The sequence below is a fragment of the Sebastes fasciatus genome, chromosome 7, assembly GCF_043250625.1.
Source record: "Sebastes fasciatus isolate fSebFas1 chromosome 7, fSebFas1.pri, whole genome shotgun sequence".
In the NCBI taxonomy this organism is placed as follows: Eukaryota; Metazoa; Chordata; class Actinopteri; order Perciformes; family Sebastidae; genus Sebastes; species Sebastes fasciatus.
The window spans coordinates 22,518,046-22,536,287 of record NC_133801.1 but is presented as its reverse complement, the minus strand read 5'-3'; the positions used below and the strand labels follow the sequence as shown (position 1 = coordinate 22,536,287).

The following is an 18,242-nucleotide window of genomic DNA, read 5'->3' as shown; positions in this document are numbered from 1 at the left end:
CACGAGTCACCCTCCCCTTCACTGAAGCAATTCTGACCTGGGAGTTGACCTTTATAGCTTCTCCTACCATATGAGAAATATCAGCAGCCAATGTGAGCACACTCAATTCTCGACAGATTATTTTGTTTTTACGCATCACTGATCCTGCTGATTGACATGTGGAAGACAGAAGACTGTCCGGATTTACCTTTTTTTTTACCTTTTTTTCCTGAATATCAACACAAGTATTTTTAAGGTAGTGAAATATTGTATTGAAGTATAACTCTCAGTCAATCAGAAAGGTCTGGTCGGCTCAGGATCTCTATAAACATGTTGAAATGATAGATACCATGAAAGTTCCTTGTCTTTATGTTATCTTCAGAAGCCTTGAGAATCAGCTGGTAAAACCCACTTTTTAATTGGAACATTTTTGAATATGATATAGCCAGTATGAAGTTGTGTTAGATGTTAAATTGAGCTATATAATCTCTGTTTCTGCAACCCAGTCTCACCAAATGGCATATGAATGATGGGTTATTGTAAGTCATTTTGCGTGCAATAACAACACCTTTGTTGCTTTCGGCGCGTCATGTGTAGGCAACAAAACTACGGTAGCGGCCGCAGTTAGGTTTAAGCAACAAAACCACTTAGGTTTAGGAAAAACATCATGGTTGTGCTTATAATATGTATGTTAACTGAATAAAATACGTACGTAAACAACGTAACATAAGTACATAAAATACGTTAAAAATGTTGCTAAAACACAAGTCAGAAACGTTACTAATGTCACTTCAACATCACTTATAATATAATAACTTATATAATAACTCTTTGTTGGACCCATCCACCTCCCCTCCTGGCCACCTTGAGCAGTCTCTCTCAGTTTTTATACGTCACTAGCTCTGAGTGTAGCATATTTATGAGGATCTATTTGTAATGCAGTTAGTACAGACTACATGGTCAGCCCGGTCACACCAAATGGCGTATGAATGACAAGGTATTTTATAAGTCATTTTGTGTGCAATAACAACGCATTTGTTGCTTTTGGAGTGTCAGGTGCGTTGGAAGGTGGACTCGGGGACTCGTGGGTTCAAGTGCTTCTAAATACCTACGGATTGTTTGAGGACATACATAATGGAAAATAATTAATTTGCACATATTATTTGAATCCTTTTACTATTTTTTTTTTTTAAATCTTAAAGTCACTAAAGTGCAAACTTTATCAAACAACTTGTCAATTTTTTTTTTTTAAATTATCATATTATTAAGTGATACTGACTGAAAAAACAACAATTAATAATAAAGATATTAATAATGTGTCCCTACAAATTCCAACTTTTACAAATTTGACAAAACTTTGTATCAAATTCCCTACAATTCCCAACCATATTGGCCAATGAAAGACACAAAGTAACACTGGGAACTACTGTGCTCATTGTTAAGAGGGCAGCCTTTGCATAACACAAAGTGTAATCTTAGTACACTAGACAGTTTAATTTATTTTCTTTCTCTACTTTGGCCTAATGTATGTTTATATGTATGTGTAATAATTTGATCATTTTTTTTAAGAATAGCCACACATATACACATTTCTAATTAGTTATTCAAAATGTATGTTAAATAAAGTCATTATTTAAAATATGTTTTAATGTGTTCACCCACAGTATGCTTACTGTAAAGTTGTACATGATGTGCCATTAATGAACACACAGAAGACATATCCATTGAATTTTTTTTTTAATATAATCATAAAGAGCTCTTTACAAGTGTAACTTGCAGTCAGAAATAGTGTAAAATGTGAAGCAGAGCTAATAAAAATGTAGCCACAGAGGCTTATTACATTCAATTGTCATGGACTTCAATCACTATTGAGTGTCTTCTACCTTGTGTATTATATAAAAAAAGAAAAGAAATTATGTTAAAAATGTAATATTCATCAAGAGCACCATGACCTCAGCTGTTGAGGATGTTAATGGGACTGATACACTTCATTCACACAACATTTTTATTTTTGCTTTGTTTACGTTATAGGTCAAATTTTAAACTCAAAATATTCAAATTTAGATACAGTATGGCAGGTTCAGTGATATGTTTTTAAATTAACCTATTGATCTTAATAACCAGTACATATTTTGTTGGTCCCCTTGAATTCGGTAGACAGGTTACCAGTTGCACATGTAAGAAGACACTCAACAAATTTAATTTAGTCAGGATGGATTGTAGCAAACTGGAAATTGAGACAAATACACAGAACAAAGTAGCCAGTAGCTCTATCTGCTTTAACACAGCCCACAATCTTAGTGTTGATCCCACACCACCCTCACCAAGTATGTCTTCAAACCAGTGTTGTATGTTCTTATTCTGATAAGGAGGGCTGAAAGTCAGCCAGATAAACAGCACAGTGACAGGCAGAGCCCTAAATTGCTGCTGCGTGGGACAAAACAATTTCATGACAGTATGAGCGGTTCTGCAGGCAATCAACACATTTACAGTTCTCCCCAGAGCACAAGAGAGGCAGACGGCAAAAGAGATCCCGACAGCTACCTGGGACCACTCAGAGGGCTGATAGATGGTAACTGATGGTGAAAAGCAGCGCAATGTCATGGTAAAAAACATCACCATTGTGGAGTTGCTGCCATGAGCAGGACTGACTCTGTTCGGTGATATTTTTATCCTTGTCGCGTAGATTGCAAGCAGTAACACAGCTGCCAGAAAATATCTTGTAATCCATCTACTGGCATCTGTAGGCCGCACACTCTCCACTCTGTCTGTGTAAACAATACATTTGATGCCATCTGAGGAAAAAAAAAGTTTTATTATTTAACTTATTAAGGAAATTAAAGCATGCTTTTCCTGCAATATTTTTTTATTATTACCTGCTTGTTTCATAAATGCTTCTTTAAGTGATGCAGAGAGCTTTGATGGCATCTGTTGACAGGATATGGAAGTTAGTTATTGCACACACATCACACATTCATGCAAATATGGTAATAACAATATATAATCTGTGAGATCATATACATGCGTCAACTGTCAGACTTGTCTGTACCATTTTTATAGCAACCGATTCAATCATATTATATTTATAGAATAGAGTATTTGCATCACTGCATATAAATTCAATGAATTAGCACAAACATATAGGATATATACTGTGATTTTATCCAGAATGCCTACACTTATGTCATCTGCAAACCTAAAAATACTGTACTTCTGCACAGCAATGTGTTTTCACCTTCCTCTCATATCAGCAGAGTTCTCACAACATCCACCTCTGACACCAAAATGTTAAATGTATTACCTGTTTCTATAAGCTTTTTTTTTAATAAAAATTACAACTTATAAACATTATCAGAAATAATGTAGGTGTACATGCAAACCTGTACATAGCAGATCCTGACATGGGGCGTCTTTGATTTTTCTGAGAACATCAGGCTCACTTGGTTCTCAGACAGTATGAAGATGCAGATAAGTGGCACACAGTTGGTCTTAGACAGGAAATACACCAACAACTGATGACATTTACACTTGCAGACCACTTGCAAACCAGGAAAGAGGCTACAGTCTTGTTTGATCCTATCCTGTGTGAAAATCCTCTCTGAGGCAACACTCATTTCAGGACATCTAAACAGGAGAAAAAACAAAAAAATGCATCAGTTCATGATCACATTATATAGCAAAATATCACATATTCATAAGGCAATGCAAGTTTCTTTATATAACACATTTCAGCAACAAGGAAACTCAAAGTGCTTTAAATAAAACATAAAACATTAAAAGCATCAAGAAGCACATATAAAAGATAAAACGGATACAAATAAGAATAGAAGAGCATAAAATAAGATGGAAATCAAAACCCACTGAATACTAATAATAATTACAATAGTTAAATTATACATGATCTGTAAACCACTTTAAGACCAAGAGAATATAAATAAAAACAAGCTAAAATAGAATAAGACAGCCCTTAACTACAGTCATACATTGCATTAATCACCCAACTGTTCACTATTTGTAGCCAGACATAAGCTAAACAGGCATTTAAAAAGCAAAAACAATCTTTTTCAAATCTAACAGTGCAAAATGGAAAGCATAATAGCCCAACTGAGTTGGTTATTTTGTATATAATTACAGTAAAGTGACTTCAAATTGTAATTGGCTCATAAAAGCTCCTCTAGAGATCCTCTAATTGTCTTTTGAGGGGTCTCTCAGTATGGTGTTTAGGCCCCAATAATTCAGGCTGGTTCCCCGCTGAGGAAATCATTAAATTACAAGCTTAATTGCTGATGAATCTGTGGGAAACCACAATGGGGTATCCATGCAGGTCCTTGATGAAACAAAAAAAGCAAGTTAATGAGCAAGATACTTAAATGGAGGAAATGGAGATAACAGAAAACACTGCAATTTTGCAACAATTTACTCACCTCTCACATGTCAGTGTCAGTTTTGTTTTGTCATGATTAACAGCGTTTTTATACGATGCATTTGAGCTGCAGGATTTTGTCTCTTCATCGTGCCCATACTGACTGAGCTCAGTACACTGGTCCAGTCTGAGCCATGTGCTGGATGACACCATCCAAGTGAACAGTGTTAAGGAGACAAATGCGACTGTTGTCATCTCAGAGCCTCGCCTTTGGCACAGTCGGGATTCTTGTAGAGATGTGTTTTATATAGCTTCCTGTCAGATAGGAGGCAACTTAGTGGTCCATTCTCAGAAGTACATGCAAATACCGTTTTTTTTGCGTAAGACCTGAAGGATGTCAGGCATGAAGAAATAAATCTGACAAGAATACACATGGGCCCTATTTCCTAACCTAACGATGTTTAGAGTGTTTACTGAGACCGACTTGGTTAAGGCCTATAAGTTTTTACAGCTGATTCTGTAAGCCAGCACTAAAAAGTGAATGCATGTGTATGCCTGTTAAGTGTGCATAAACACTGAATACATTTCAAACACATCATGCAAGTCACTTAGTATGTTAAAAATACATTAATTACCAAGCATATATGTCACAATTTATAATAATTTAGTAACTCAATTTGATGGGTTAACTATCTGGTAAAGTGATCACATGTATGAAAAGGACTGCACTGTTGGTTTGTGTTTTTGGCTGAGGAATTACCTCTATATGAAGAAGTAGGCTATAGTGGACTGAACTGTGTGCAGATTCTACTTTGTTTAGTTTACTACATAACTGAGAAGATAGCTAGCTGTCTGTAGAGGTCAGGGCTAATGTCTCATTAACACACACAAGCAGTAAATAATTGATGAATTCTAAAAGAAAAATCTGCTTATGCCATCATCCAATGTTTGTTGCTAGTTCTCTCCACACCCTGTAGTACAGCCCTCCACAATACTTATGGGGCTTTTTCATGAATGACATTATGACAGGTCACACTAGGAAAAGCGCAGGTGTAAATAATACAATTAAACATTAATGTCATCATTCCAAATGCTTGCTTATTATATCACAAGCTTAAAGAACCAGTGCATAACAATTCAGGGGATTTATTGGCAGAAATGGAATACAATATTAATAAGTATGTTTTCTTTAGTGTATAATCACCTGATAATAAAAATCGTTGTGTTTTCGTCACCATAGAATGAGCCGTTTATAGCTATATAGGGCGCGGGTCCTCTCCACGGAGTCTGCCATGTTGCACCGCCATGTCTCTACAGTAGCCCAGAATGAACAAACCAAACTCTGTTAACTTTTCCTGCTTAGGCCGGAGTTGATATCGTTACTCGCTCCTACTCTCTGTCTCTTTCTTCACCACTCACTTCCCACGTACACACACACTCTACACACTGGCCCTGCTCCAAATGACCTACGCTACTCTCACAACAATTGGCTCTAGAGAGAGCCATTCGTGTCAGCCACCGTAGCTTTCCAACAGGCTTGGCACATGGGACTTCAGTTGGTTGCAATCTCCTCAACTCACTGCTAGATACCGTCAGATCCTACACACTGGACCTTTAAGTGCTGGATATACAATACATGCATGCCACACACACAGAGTTATCCAACCATGTATTTTTTATGTATATGTATCTACATACTTTTGAGACATCATAGTCAAGTCTTGACTTGGCTTTGAGGCATTATACGTGGCCCTAAATATATTAAAAAAGTTTTTTTGAAAAACTGAAACTAAAATAAAACATAGCACAACATTCTGAAATCGAAAAGTCAAAACTTAAATTAAATAAAAACTAATTGAAAATTCAAAACTATCATAACCTTGGTGTGGGTGGAGAAACACACATGCAGAAAGCTCTGTTCAGGATCTTCAAAATATACATGTAAGAACATACATGTGCACTGGTTTGAAATAGAAATAAGAAATGTTAGTGAGTGGGGTTACTCAAATAATTATGCAATTAAAATTAAGATAGTTTATTGTTGAAAGATTAATTATTACAAACTCTATTACTCACAACATCTTAAATATTAGAAAAGTAGTATTTCAGAAAGAATGGTATACACATATGCACACGAGTAATTAATTATCAAAACAAAATAAGGAAAGTTAAAAAGAAAGGAGTCACAACAATGTAAGATTAACATTGAATATCTTTTGTTTTGCCCATTATATGCTTTTTGGTATTTTGTTCTGGCCTCAGTAAAATAACATAACATTTGGGGATAAAAATGCAGAAAAGAAGTCCATAACTGGAGGCCAGAATAGCAAATATCTCCACAGCCACAGTGAACTTCCCGGGAGAGCTGACATACGCTGGGATAAATGTGATCCAGACTGCACAGAATATCAGCATGCTGAAGGTGATGAATTTAGCTTCATTGAAATTATCAGGTAACTCTCGAGCCAAAAAAGCGAGTACAAAACACAACACAGCTAGGAGCCCAATATATCCTAACACAGCCCAGAACCCTAGAGATGATCCCAAGGCACACTCCAGTATAATCTTCTCTTTATAGTGTTTCACATTTTTGAAGGGAAAAGGAGGGTTGATTGTAAGCCACAGTATGCAAATCAAAATCTGTATGAGAGTGAAAGCCAGGACGCTGAGCCTCTGCTGTAAAGGCCCGAACCATTTCATCACATTACTACCTGGAAGTGTGGCTTTAAAGGCCATTAACACCACTATAGTTTTCCCCAAAACACAAGAGATGCAGAGGACGAAGGTGATCCCGAACGCTGTGTGTCGCAGCATGCAGGACCACTCAGAGGGCCGGCCGATGAAGGTCAGAGAGCACAGGAAACACAGAGTCAAGGAGAAGAGCAGCAGGAAGCTCAGCTCAGAGTTGTTGGCCCTGACGATAGGAGTTTCCCGGAATTGAAAGAACACTTGTGCTATCATAGATGTCAAAATCGCCCCCATCAGACAAAATAATGTTAAAATGATCCCCATGATCTCTGCATACGACAAAAATTCAATTTCCTTCAAGATGCATGTGTCTCCTCTGGTATTCGGCCAATAATCAATGGGACATTTCACGCAATCCATAGAGTCTGTTTTTGAAAGAGACAAAATCATTGATTAGTTCATAAGCCAGTCGGTATTTCACATGTAAAAGTTCTGCTTTTTTAAATCAAACCTGTTATATTGCTGATTTCTCCTTCTGCACACGGTATGCAGTCATAACAGCAAACAGGTTTTCTTTTCTGAAGGACTTTGCGTTTCCCTGGGGGGCAGCTCTCACTGCACACTGACACAGGCACCTGGTGCATGAATATGTGGAGGAGTTGACCTACAGTGTGTTCACTGTTCTTTGTTTTTGGTGATCACATGTCATTTTTTTATTCAGAAAAATTAGGTTATAAACCAGTTTTGCTAGACTTTATTCTATGTATTCAATTATGGAATATTATGCAGTATTGCATTGTGACTAACAACCCAGAAATGTGAGAACAAAACAATATGAATATGTACCGTGTGACTTCCTTCTCCCCACACTATCTTCATGTCGTTCATTATAAATTGATGGTCATGGGGCAGAGTGGCATCAAAAACCCCAACTGTGGCGACACGCATGATCCCTGAGGTCACGTGTTGTAAATTTATGAGTTCATATCTTGCTGGTGGATCTCCATCGGAGTCAAAAGTCACTCTTTCCCCCTGACTGGTTGTGAAGTTGATGTTCTGTAAGTAATGTAGCACCTGTAGAGAAGAAGAGGGACTTAATTAAATACAGCAGGCTCTTTTTCTGTATGTTTCAAATTGCATATGAGGTTTATAAGCAAAACAATGATTTCAAAAGTTCAGTAACCCTTTTTTTTTCTTCCTCACCTGCCATGGTTGAATGTGTTTAGTGTCAGCACAGCTCCCGCTGTAGAAGGGCCCCCTCCCCTCCTCACATGTGACCAGGCTGTGGAGAGCATGAGCCACTGCGTAAACTGACTTGTAGACATTATTAGTGAATCTCAGCTCAGAAACATCTGTAAAATATGATTGGACATTCTGCAGGCTCTCAGAGCCGCTGCACGGCTTCCTTTGTGTGTCATTCAGAACGCAGTCAAACATGTCTTCCCAGAAATCTCTGACAAACCGACTGTCGGGAAACTGTGAAGGGCGGAGCCGCCTCAGGTGCTCCTCCAGCCCCGGGATCTTAGCTCGGCTGACAACGAAGCCTAGCGAGCCCACCAGGATGCTGTGTCCCTCGCTGTCAGTCAGAGAGTGATCCGTGATCCAGGCATCGCTGCCAACCCACTGCAGTCCTGTAACGTTCTGTTTGTACAACTCACTCGCCAGCACTTTAACCTCTCTGTGGGACATGAAGGCCACGATGACTTTAGAGGTTGAGTGCTTCACAGCTTCAACCACTTTTGATAGCTCCTGAAGAGGACCGGTTTGCTCAAATGCCCGGTAATACTCTATGCAAACCCCCTCTTTTTCTGCAGCTTGTATAAATGCGGCGATCCCGTTGATGCCATAGTCGTTTTTGTTGCTTATTGCCCCCACCCAGGTCCAGCCGAAGTGCTTAACAAGCTTTGCCAGGGCTCTGCTCTGATGGAGGTCACTGGGAATAGTTCGGAAGAAGGATGGGAACTCGTCTCTGTTGCTGAGACATGCACAGGTTGCAAAGTGGCTGAGCTGTGCAAAAGAAATTTAGACAGAACAGATGCGTTCATTACATTTTAATTATCTAAAATGTCATTACAAAATAAGAAAGGATCTATATTATTAGACATCAAGAAGCTCTTTGAAATCCAGACACATCCAAGATAACTTCAACCCAAATGACAATGATTTATGAACACACTGAATAAAATAAAAACATTTACCACTGGTATCTGGAACCTTCCTATAATCCGAGCAAATCCCACCGTGGGTGCAGAGCCAGAGTGGCCTAGTACAGCCTGTGCAGTGTCAGCCTTTGTACAGTTCCTCTCATCTATGATCTCCCTTTGTCCGCTGGCTAAATCTAGAGCAGACTTTATTATGTTTGTCATTCCACAGGAATTGTATATCTTGTAGCCCAGTGTGTGGTTGGGAAGAATAGCAGGATTTTGATTTATTTCCTGAATCGAAAAGATCATGGTCTGGGCAAATTTGAATTCTCTGACATTGATGCTAGAAAAAAAGGCATTTCTTTAAATGATTTGATTGCATTGAACAAGAAAGCACATGATATAACAAAATCCCAGAACACATACTCACTGCAGGCACATTGGGGGATCGGGTAAGGTTTGGAAGGTGGGCACACTTCCTCTGTAACTGGTGCGAAAGGTGAAAATGCCACCTAAGACGAAGTCTCCAGCCTTGGTCAGCTCTGGTGGTTGTGTCCTCCCCTGCAGCTGGCACACAGGCGCCCCCCTCCTGATCAGAAGAACCAGGAGGACCAGCTTCAGCAGTGGCATTGCTTCGTTCTGCAGACTGGCCTTTATAACTCTGCCCCCGTGTCAGACTTTATACCCTGCCGATAGGCCTTAGTGCATGTCCATGCTCATATGCATGGACCTGCGGCTTTAGGGTGTAAAGCAAATGAGGAGCTGCCCCCAGGGGCTGAAGAAAAGGTGTGTGTGGTGTATGGCAATAGAAGAGTATGCATTAGGGGAAAAAATGGTATTGGTAGCTAATTTATTGAGCTGAAATCCATATCTTCTATCCTATTTTTTTTTCCATTGACAAGGAAGTCACATTTTCTGTATTTGTTTGTCTGTTTGTTACTTAGCAGGATATCTCAACTTTGCCAGACACTAAGATAACTGGAACCAGAAACCACTGGAACTGAAAATTGTCTTTAAGTTGTTGAATTTTGATGCCAACCCAGATGCAAATGTTTTTTGTTTTTTTCCCCATTTTCGAATATTGAAATGATATTTAGTAGAATGTGAAATCATTTGCAGGTATGCTCTCTATGAGTGTTTCATAACTGACACAGTATATCTTTATTATACAATTTGTATCGCTCACGTTTTCCAGTTCTGAAAAGTTAAGCCAATGCTGAAGTGCCTTAAATTTGCATTCTTTCTAATAGCCAGCAGGGGGCGACTCCTGTGGTTACAAAAAGGAGTCAGATTATATTGTCTATGAGAAAAGACCCTACTTAGTTTATGGTCTCAATCGCTAGTGTCAAGTCTTCTTCAATGCAGCATGATGTTCATTTAGTAAATGATGGTCCCATTTAGAGTCAAATAGATGATAAACAGGGTATGCTTTATGGTGTGGCTACCTTGTGATTGACAGGTTGCTACCACAACGTTGTCCGGTCTGGGAGTTGTCTGGGTTTTTGTCTTAGAACTTTAACCCTTTCACAGTGTGTTTTCAGTTCATGAAAGTTAATTGTGACATGTTGATTGTCTAAAAATGTCTTACTTAGCATTCCGATGTATTTAGCTCCATCCTCTCGTGTCACTTCTGGTTCCAAAAAAACAAGATGGCGATGGCCATACTGTGGTGGGTATACCTCAGACCCTCAGGAGTGAGGGGTTCAGGGGCATGCTCCCCCAGAAGAAAATTTTGTACAAAATGTATATACATTTGTATAAAGTTAAATGCACCAATGAGGTGCACTTTGAGAGAAACATTAAGAGGCTATATATATATGAAAAATGTTGTGCTCTTGTAAACAATTTTGTTATCTATAAACAATATAATCATAAATGCATTGGTTGTATAGATATGAACGGTGATGAAACAGCAAAAAGTCACAAAGCATGGTAAACTAGACAGGGCCCATGTTCCAAGACGGGTTGGGTTGGTTGCCGACATCGCCGCACGCCCCTGACACACTGAGGACAGTCCACCCTGGTTGACAGGGCGAGGGGAGCTGTAAAACTCAGACGGATCTTTTCCCCCCACTTTCACCCCAGGCCTTTCCAAGCAAACCTAGAGCCGCGTTCGGCACACTGGAAGAAATACCCTCGGTGAGGGCCAGCCAACGCCGGGGAGAGATCCGATGAGGAGATCTTCCCACACCAAGCGGCCATACCTGACCCAATGAGTTGAATCCCCCCGGAAGACTGCACGGACCCCACCTGTTGAGAAGTGTAAACATATTTTCTGTTCATTAAGAAACTGTGGTGGACCTACCTAGACTGTGGCAGGCTAGATGTCAGATCACTTTGATTTAATTTGAATTAGGCTATTCAGTGGCTGATTGAATAAAGGTCCAAAATGTTAGACCCCATAGGCTTAGGTATTATTGCCAACATGACTGTAATACCTGGTTTAGACATTACCACTTTATTACCATATCAACTGAAAGTGGGGGACAAAAAGTCTTGACCCCCCCCCCATTCCGGCACCTATGTTGTCCACAAACCAATGGATGATATCACGGTGACTACGTCCAATTCATATACAGTTTATGGGGAAAAAAAAACCTGTGGATTTCTTGAGGTCAAAAATGCAGTTTAAAAATACTGTAGAAGTAGTCAGTGTTTCTGTGTGAATGAAATTAAATGAATGCAATTAAATAACCCAATAAATGTGAATGATAAATCATAACATTGCATAATGTTTGGAGCTAAGTGCTTACGGACAGTAGCTGGATGATGACACATATTGAGGGACTTTAGACAGGAGATTTAGGGCCTTCATGGCTCTCTAACTAAAGAGAAAGTAATCCAAAATATGATCAATAGTGATATGTACATTTATTATATGGTACCAAAAAGTTTAAATGCAACATTTATTTTAGTTTGCTGATCAGGCAAACACTGGCAGGGCACAGCAGACCTGAACTCAGAGCTAAAAGGAAAAAAACAATAAACAAGGAAGGAAGAGAAAGATCAAAACAAACCTTTAATTGATTTACAATGTAGCATTTGCATGTTGTGACAAGGATGTTAATTAACATAGAGCCTATTTTTCTGCTTGAAGCAATATGACACCTGTTGTTGCTGTTGTTGTGTAAAAGGATGAAGCAATCTGTGTATAATCTCTAGTGTGCGTGTTTTGGGGCCCTGCTGGAGTTTTCCCACTGGAGTCAAGCCGCTGGGTAATAAAGTCATGCTTACAACAGATGGGGACTAATTTATCTTCCACAGTTGTTCTTCTTTGTTGTTTTTGTGTATGTACACATGTGACCTTTGTTTCTGCTGTATTGCATCATTGTTTATTTGAACTTGAGTACCACTGTGAAGGCAAATACTGTTTTAATTTACTCTCTTCACATCCCCTTTATCCACTTTTGTTGCTTTTTAACTTTTATTGATTTGTTTAGATATTTGAGAAACTGTAAGCAAAGCTGAAAAGAAGTACAGTCATGGATGCTGAGTATGAACAGGGGCAACTTTGATTTAGTCTGACAAGCAGAACCCAAGATGTGAAAAAAATGGCCACCATATACCACTATTAGTAATATTTTAACAATTTTGGTTGTTATATCTTCAGTATAGACTGGAGGAATGATTACAGGGACTAACTAGAAAGGCACTCGGAGAGCGCAATCCTCCGCCAAGGTGCGTGACTTTAAAAACAGATCACAGCTCACAGCTGGCGGTACCGTGAGGTGGTCGGCTTATTCTGTGTAACGTATCGGCGGATGCCTCTCTCATTCAGCAGCCTTGTTATGTCTGTATAACGTTACACTACGTTGTCTGTCATCCCGTCGTCTACCATTTTTTTCTTTCTCACCGCGGACGGCCAGCAGCACCCGCGCCTCGGAGTATCGCCACACATCCACACACGTATCTCCTTTCTCTAAGAAGGAGGAAGTAGGCGTGGTCATGCGCCATCAACAAGTCATCAGTTACACTGCGCATGTGTTATACCCTGTGGCCTTAATGCTCAGGCTGATTGAAATTCTTAAAAAAAATCCTGAATCCGGATCATAATCTAGATTGCCACCACAATCTAATGGATTGTTCATTGTGCCACACTCCACCACTCCAAAAAATGGAATTAAAATCCACCGTGAACTTTTGGAGTAATCCTGCAAACAAACGGACAGACAGACAAACAAACCAACGCCGGTGAAAACAATACCTTGAGGAAATAACACGTTGTACATGTACATATGGGCATGTGAGTAGGCCTACTTGGAAAAATGTGAACCTATCCTGAAATCTGATTACATCTAACTACAAAAGGGAGAATTAGAAATGATTTAAGGGAGAGTAAGAAAAGCTTTAGATTACAGCCCACATACTTAACTGTGTAGCTTGAACACCTTGTACTTAAACGGATAGTTCAGACTTTTTGAAGTGGGGTTGTATGAGGTACTTATTCATAGTCAGTGTATTATGACGCTATATTTAGAATATTTTTGACAGTTTACCTTGCTGTGAGACAGCTATGCAGTCTATGTTTCCAACGGGGAACTTAAGCCGTTATCTATGCTCTCGGCAAAGCAACCAGACTCCATTGAAAAAAAAATAGTCATTTTACCTCACAGAACACAGGAGTTGCTGGTCTACCGCTGCCTCAATCAGTTAGTTTGTTTATGTTATTGTGTGACTTTGGTTAGTTCTGATTCACTAAAGTCACACAATAGCACCAACAAACTAACCGACCACTAACTATAGATAAGCACCTCATACAAGCCCACTTCAAAACACCCAAACTATCCCTTTAAACTGTAGTCAAGATTAAAAAGTGGTTAGCATGCAGCTCACTTATCCTGTGTTTAATGTCTTTGCACATGAAGTTCATTGTATTTGTCCAGAAGTGATGGATATTAAGAATATAACCTCTTGATGTGTGCATTATGTATACCATTTACATGATAAATGTCATCTTTTTTTCATATCTATCAAATATTAATTAACAGGGAAACTCTGGTATCATGAATGAAGTTTGGATATAGATATTACAAAGATAATGTGGGCTTGATGCAGCCCCTTTGGAGTCAACAAAATAGTTTTCTTCTCCTTCACTTTGGGTTTGCAAATGGATGTAGAAGCTAGATTAATCATTCAAAACTTTATTATAAGCTCAGGGTCCAGATAAAAGAATATACATTACAAAGAATAAATTACATTAAAAAAAGCACAATAAAAAACTTGTGGTTTAAAAAGAACATAAATCTGTGTCCTATAAAGAGACAATGTTATGTTTACAACCTTATGTTTGATAAGCCCAAGACAGCAAATACAATTTTACAATAGTTAAAGCAGTTTGTAGTGTATCGACTCCTGCAACCACAAACATTTCACTTGCTCTACACCATTGAGACCTGTTCAGTAATATTCTCATAGCATCATTATAATTTACTTGAAGCCTCTGTAAGCATGCTTTTCTGTTGTTTGACCACAAGTGTGCAGTATAGAGTGGTGTACAATATGCTCTGAACAGAGACGTCTTCACTCCATCTGTCACATCCATTCCCCCTTGTCTGACACCATTGCTAACCCCACATGGGCCTGAGACCCTATTGACTCATTTTACTTGCAAAGTCTGGTGGCCAAAACCAGTTAAGTTGTCCAAAGCCAGAATTCTCACTACGTATCTGTGCAACCCTCTTTGACTGGCAGATTACATTATGGTTGTAAAAGAGAAAAAAAACACATTACAACTGATTTGGGAAATGGTTAATAACGTATATCATGATTAGATGTCTTTCCCATTATGTGTTTCTTAGTGTTCTGCTCGGGCCTGAACAAAATTATGTAACATTTTGGCAGAAAAATGCAGAAAAGAAGTCCATAACTGGAGGCCAGAATAGCAAATATCTCCACAGCCACAGTGAACTTCCCAGGAGAGCTGACATAAGCTGGGATGAAGGTGATCCAGACTGCACAGAATATCAGCATGCTGAAGGTGATGAATTTGGCTTCATTGAAATGATCAGGCAACTTTCGAGCCAAAAAAGCGAGTATAAAACATAATATAGCTAGGAGTCCAATATATCCTAACACGGCCCAGAACCCTACTGCTGAGCCAAGACTACACTCTAAGATGATTCTGTCCTTATGGAGTAACATATTATTGAAAGGAAAAGGAGGGTTTATTGTCAGCCAAAGTATGCAAATTAAAACCTGTATGAGAGTGAAAGCCAGGACACTGAGCCTCTGCTGTGCAGGCCCAAACCATTTCATCATATTACTACCTGGAAGTGTGGCCCTGAAGGCCATTAACACCACTATAGTTTTTCCTAGAACACACGAGATACAGAGGACAAAGGTGATGCCGAACGCTGTGTGCCGCAGCAGGCAGGACCACTCAGAGGGCCGGCCGATGAAGGTCAGAGAGCACAGGAAACACAGAGTCAAGGAGAAGAGCAGCAGGAAGCTCAGCTCAGAGTTGTTGGCTCGTACTACGGGGGTTTCTTTGTGGCCATAGAAGATGAGCGTTGTGAGCATAGTTAGACAAACTCCCAGCAGAGAAAATAAGGCTAACAGTGTCCCCAGGATTTCATCATATGCTAAAAATTCTATTGCTTTGTGGGTGCAAGCATCCCTCTGCTCGTTGGACCAGTACTCGGATGGGCATTTCATACAGTGTATTGAATCTGCAAAATAAACAAGAATACAGAGAAATGTGGAGTAATATTGATGTTATGCTTTCAAAGGTCAAACTTTGTTCTCCCCCTTATGTCATTAAGTGTAATATATTTGATTGCATTTCAAATTAAATACTGGTACAATGTTTAATTACCTGTTAAATTACTGATCTCGCCTGCTGGACAGGGTATGCAATTATAACAGCATATTGGCTTCCCTTTCTGGAGGACCTTACGGGTTCCTGGGAGACAGCTCTCACTGCAGACTGACACAGGAACCTCCTACACACATAAACACATCAAAAAATGTAAAACTCAACATCCATATCAAGGTTTTTACAATTTTCAGTAATCAATGAACAGTTAAGACGTCCAAACGTCAGTGTCTGCTTTACCTTGGTTAGCCCATTTCCCCTGACAACTGAAATGTTATTCATGATAAACTGATGAATCTCCGGAAGAGAAGCATCATAAATGCCGACTGTCACTCCTTCCATGGTTCCTTTGTTTGTCATTTGTATATTAACAAGTTCATATCTTGCCGGTGAGTCTCCATTACTGTCAAAATAAACTCTCTCCCCTTCCTCAGTTGTGAAATTCACAGTGTTGAGATATTGCAAGACCTATAGTGAAGAAATTATACAGAGATTAAATGACAGATTCATATTGTTATCACTCTGTCACACTTTAACTGACGGTTCCTCACCTGCTGTGGTTGAATATGTTTGGTATCAGCACAGCTCCCATTTGAAAAAGGCCCTTTACCCTCCTCACATTTCATCAGGTTGTCGAGAGCATGGACCACTGCGTAAACTGACTTGTACACATTATTGGTGAATCTCAGCTCAGAAACATCAGTGAACGGTGATTCGACATTCTGCAGGCTCTCAGAGCCGCTGCATGGCTTTCTTTGTGTATTTGCAGTGTCGTTCAGAGCGCAGTGGAACACATCTTCCCAGAAATCTCTGACAAACTGACTGTCAGGAAACTGTGAGGGGTGGAGCTGCCTCAGGTGCTCCTCCAGCCCCGGGATCTCAGCTTTGCTGACAGTGAAGCCTAGCGAGCCCACCAGGATGCTGTGTCCTTCGCTGTTAGTCAGAGAGTGATCCGTGATCCAGGCGTCACTGCCAACCCACTGCAGTCCTGTAATGTTCTGTTTGTACAACTCTTTTGCCAGCAACTTAATTTCTCTGTGAGACATAAAAGCCATGATCACTTTGGAAGTGGCAAGCTTAATGATCTCTATTACTCTCTGCAGGCTATCAGCTGGATCTGATGATGAAAATGCTTCAGAGTACTCAATGCACACTCCATATTCTTGTGCAGCTTGGATGAATGCGGCTATGCCATTGAGGCCATATTCGTTATTCACAGCTAAAGCCCCAATCCATGTCCAACCAAAGTGCTTGACCAGCTTTGCCAGTGCTCTGCTCTGGTAGTAGTCACTGGGAATAGTTCTGAAAAAAGTGGGATACTCTTTCCTGTTGCTCAGACAGGCACAGGTGGCAAAATGGCTGATCTGCAGAAAAAAATTTGCAAATATCTTACTGACAGTGACAGAGCAAAATGCATAATGACATAACATTCTTGCATAATGACCATTTAGAATAAAATTGTGCAGAACATCGCAATAAACGGTAGACATTTCCAACAGCACACTTGACACAAAGTTAAATAACACTTCACACTAACTATGATGACCTTAACTTACCACAGGTATATGAAACCTTCCGACAACTTGTGCAAATGCAATAGTTGGTCTCGATCCTGAATGTCCCAAGATAGCTTGCACTGACTCAGTTTTAATGCAGTTGTCGTCACTGACTTCCCCCTTCAGTCCGCTCACCAGTGCCAGTGCAGCTCTAAGTATGTCCATAGTTCCACAGTTATCATATATCTTGTAGCCAAGTTTAACATTATGGAGCAAATCAGGATTTTTGTTGATCTCATTTATGGCAAATATCACTGCTTGAGCAAATTTGAATTCTCTGAAATTGAAGCTGGGGTGATGAAAGAGAGAATGAAATAATATACCTTTGTGTTAATGTCTCATATGCAATACAAGATACACATACACCATTTAAAACAGGCCTAACAATACAGTACATACTTTTTGCATTTCCGTACTTCTGGAAATGTCTGAAAAGTGTTAATTACATAATCCTGCCCTGTGCGAAATGAAAATATGCCCCCGATAACAAGGTCGCCATCTTGGGCCAGTTCAGGTGGTTGTGCTGAGCCTTGCAGTCGGCACACAGAGGCTCCCTTCCCCATTAGCAGAACCAAGAGGAGCAGCCTCGACAATGGCATAGCTCTGCTCTGCTCTCCAGGCCGAGCCAGTCGGCTCTGCGGCCCACGGCAGGGCTTTATACACCTTCAACAACAAGGGGGAAGTTGTCATGGTTGAAC

General features: G+C 39.7%; 2 protein-coding genes across 2 annotated transcripts; both read right to left on the bottom strand.

Annotated features, from left to right (window-relative positions):
• Positions 1-6,535: 6,535 nt before the first annotated feature.
• LOC141770940 (extracellular calcium-sensing receptor-like) lies at positions 6,536-9,804 on the bottom strand. Its single transcript, XM_074640792.1, has 6 exons — positions 9,605-9,804; positions 9,229-9,517; positions 8,234-9,037; positions 7,877-8,104; positions 7,542-7,665; positions 6,536-7,455 (listed from the first exon to the last, which is right to left on the bottom strand). Exons 1-6 carry the CDS (start codon positions 9,802-9,804, stop codon positions 6,542-6,544), a joined length of 2,559 nt encoding a protein of 852 aa, XP_074496893.1. The 3' UTR covers positions 6,536-6,541.
• Positions 9,805-14,922: 5,118 nt separating this feature from the next.
• LOC141770939 (extracellular calcium-sensing receptor-like) lies at positions 14,923-18,107 on the bottom strand. The gene is made up of 6 exons (XM_074640791.1): positions 17,944-18,107; positions 17,545-17,833; positions 16,540-17,352; positions 16,229-16,456; positions 15,989-16,115; positions 14,923-15,842 (listed from the first exon to the last, which is right to left on the bottom strand). Exons 1-6 carry the CDS (start codon positions 18,105-18,107, stop codon positions 14,923-14,925), a joined length of 2,541 nt encoding a protein of 846 aa, XP_074496892.1.
• Positions 18,108-18,242: the final 135 nt, after the last annotated feature.

Coding starts and splice junctions, on each gene's coding strand:
- LOC141770940 (XM_074640792.1), bottom strand. CDS start 9,804: ATGCCACTGCTGAAGCTGGTCCTCCTGGTTCTTCTGATCAGGAGGGGG. Junction 9,518..9,604: donor GATCCCCCAATGTGCCTGCA/GTGAGTATGTGT, acceptor CTTTTTTTCTAG/CATCAATGTCAGAGAATTCA. Junction 9,038..9,228: donor GAAGGTTCCAGATACCAGTG/GTAAATGTTTTT, acceptor TCTTTTGCACAG/CTCAGCCACTTTGCAACCTG.
- LOC141770939 (XM_074640791.1), bottom strand. CDS start 18,107: ATGGGGAAGGGAGCCTCTGTGTGCCGACTGCAAGGCTCAGCACAACCA. Junction 17,353..17,544: donor GAAGGTTTCATATACCTGTG/GTAAGTTAAGGT, acceptor TTTTTTCTGCAG/ATCAGCCATTTTGCCACCTG. Junction 16,116..16,228: donor GGGGAAATGGGCTAACCAAG/GTAAAGCAGACA, acceptor TTATGTGTGTAG/GAGGTTCCTGTGTCAGTCTG.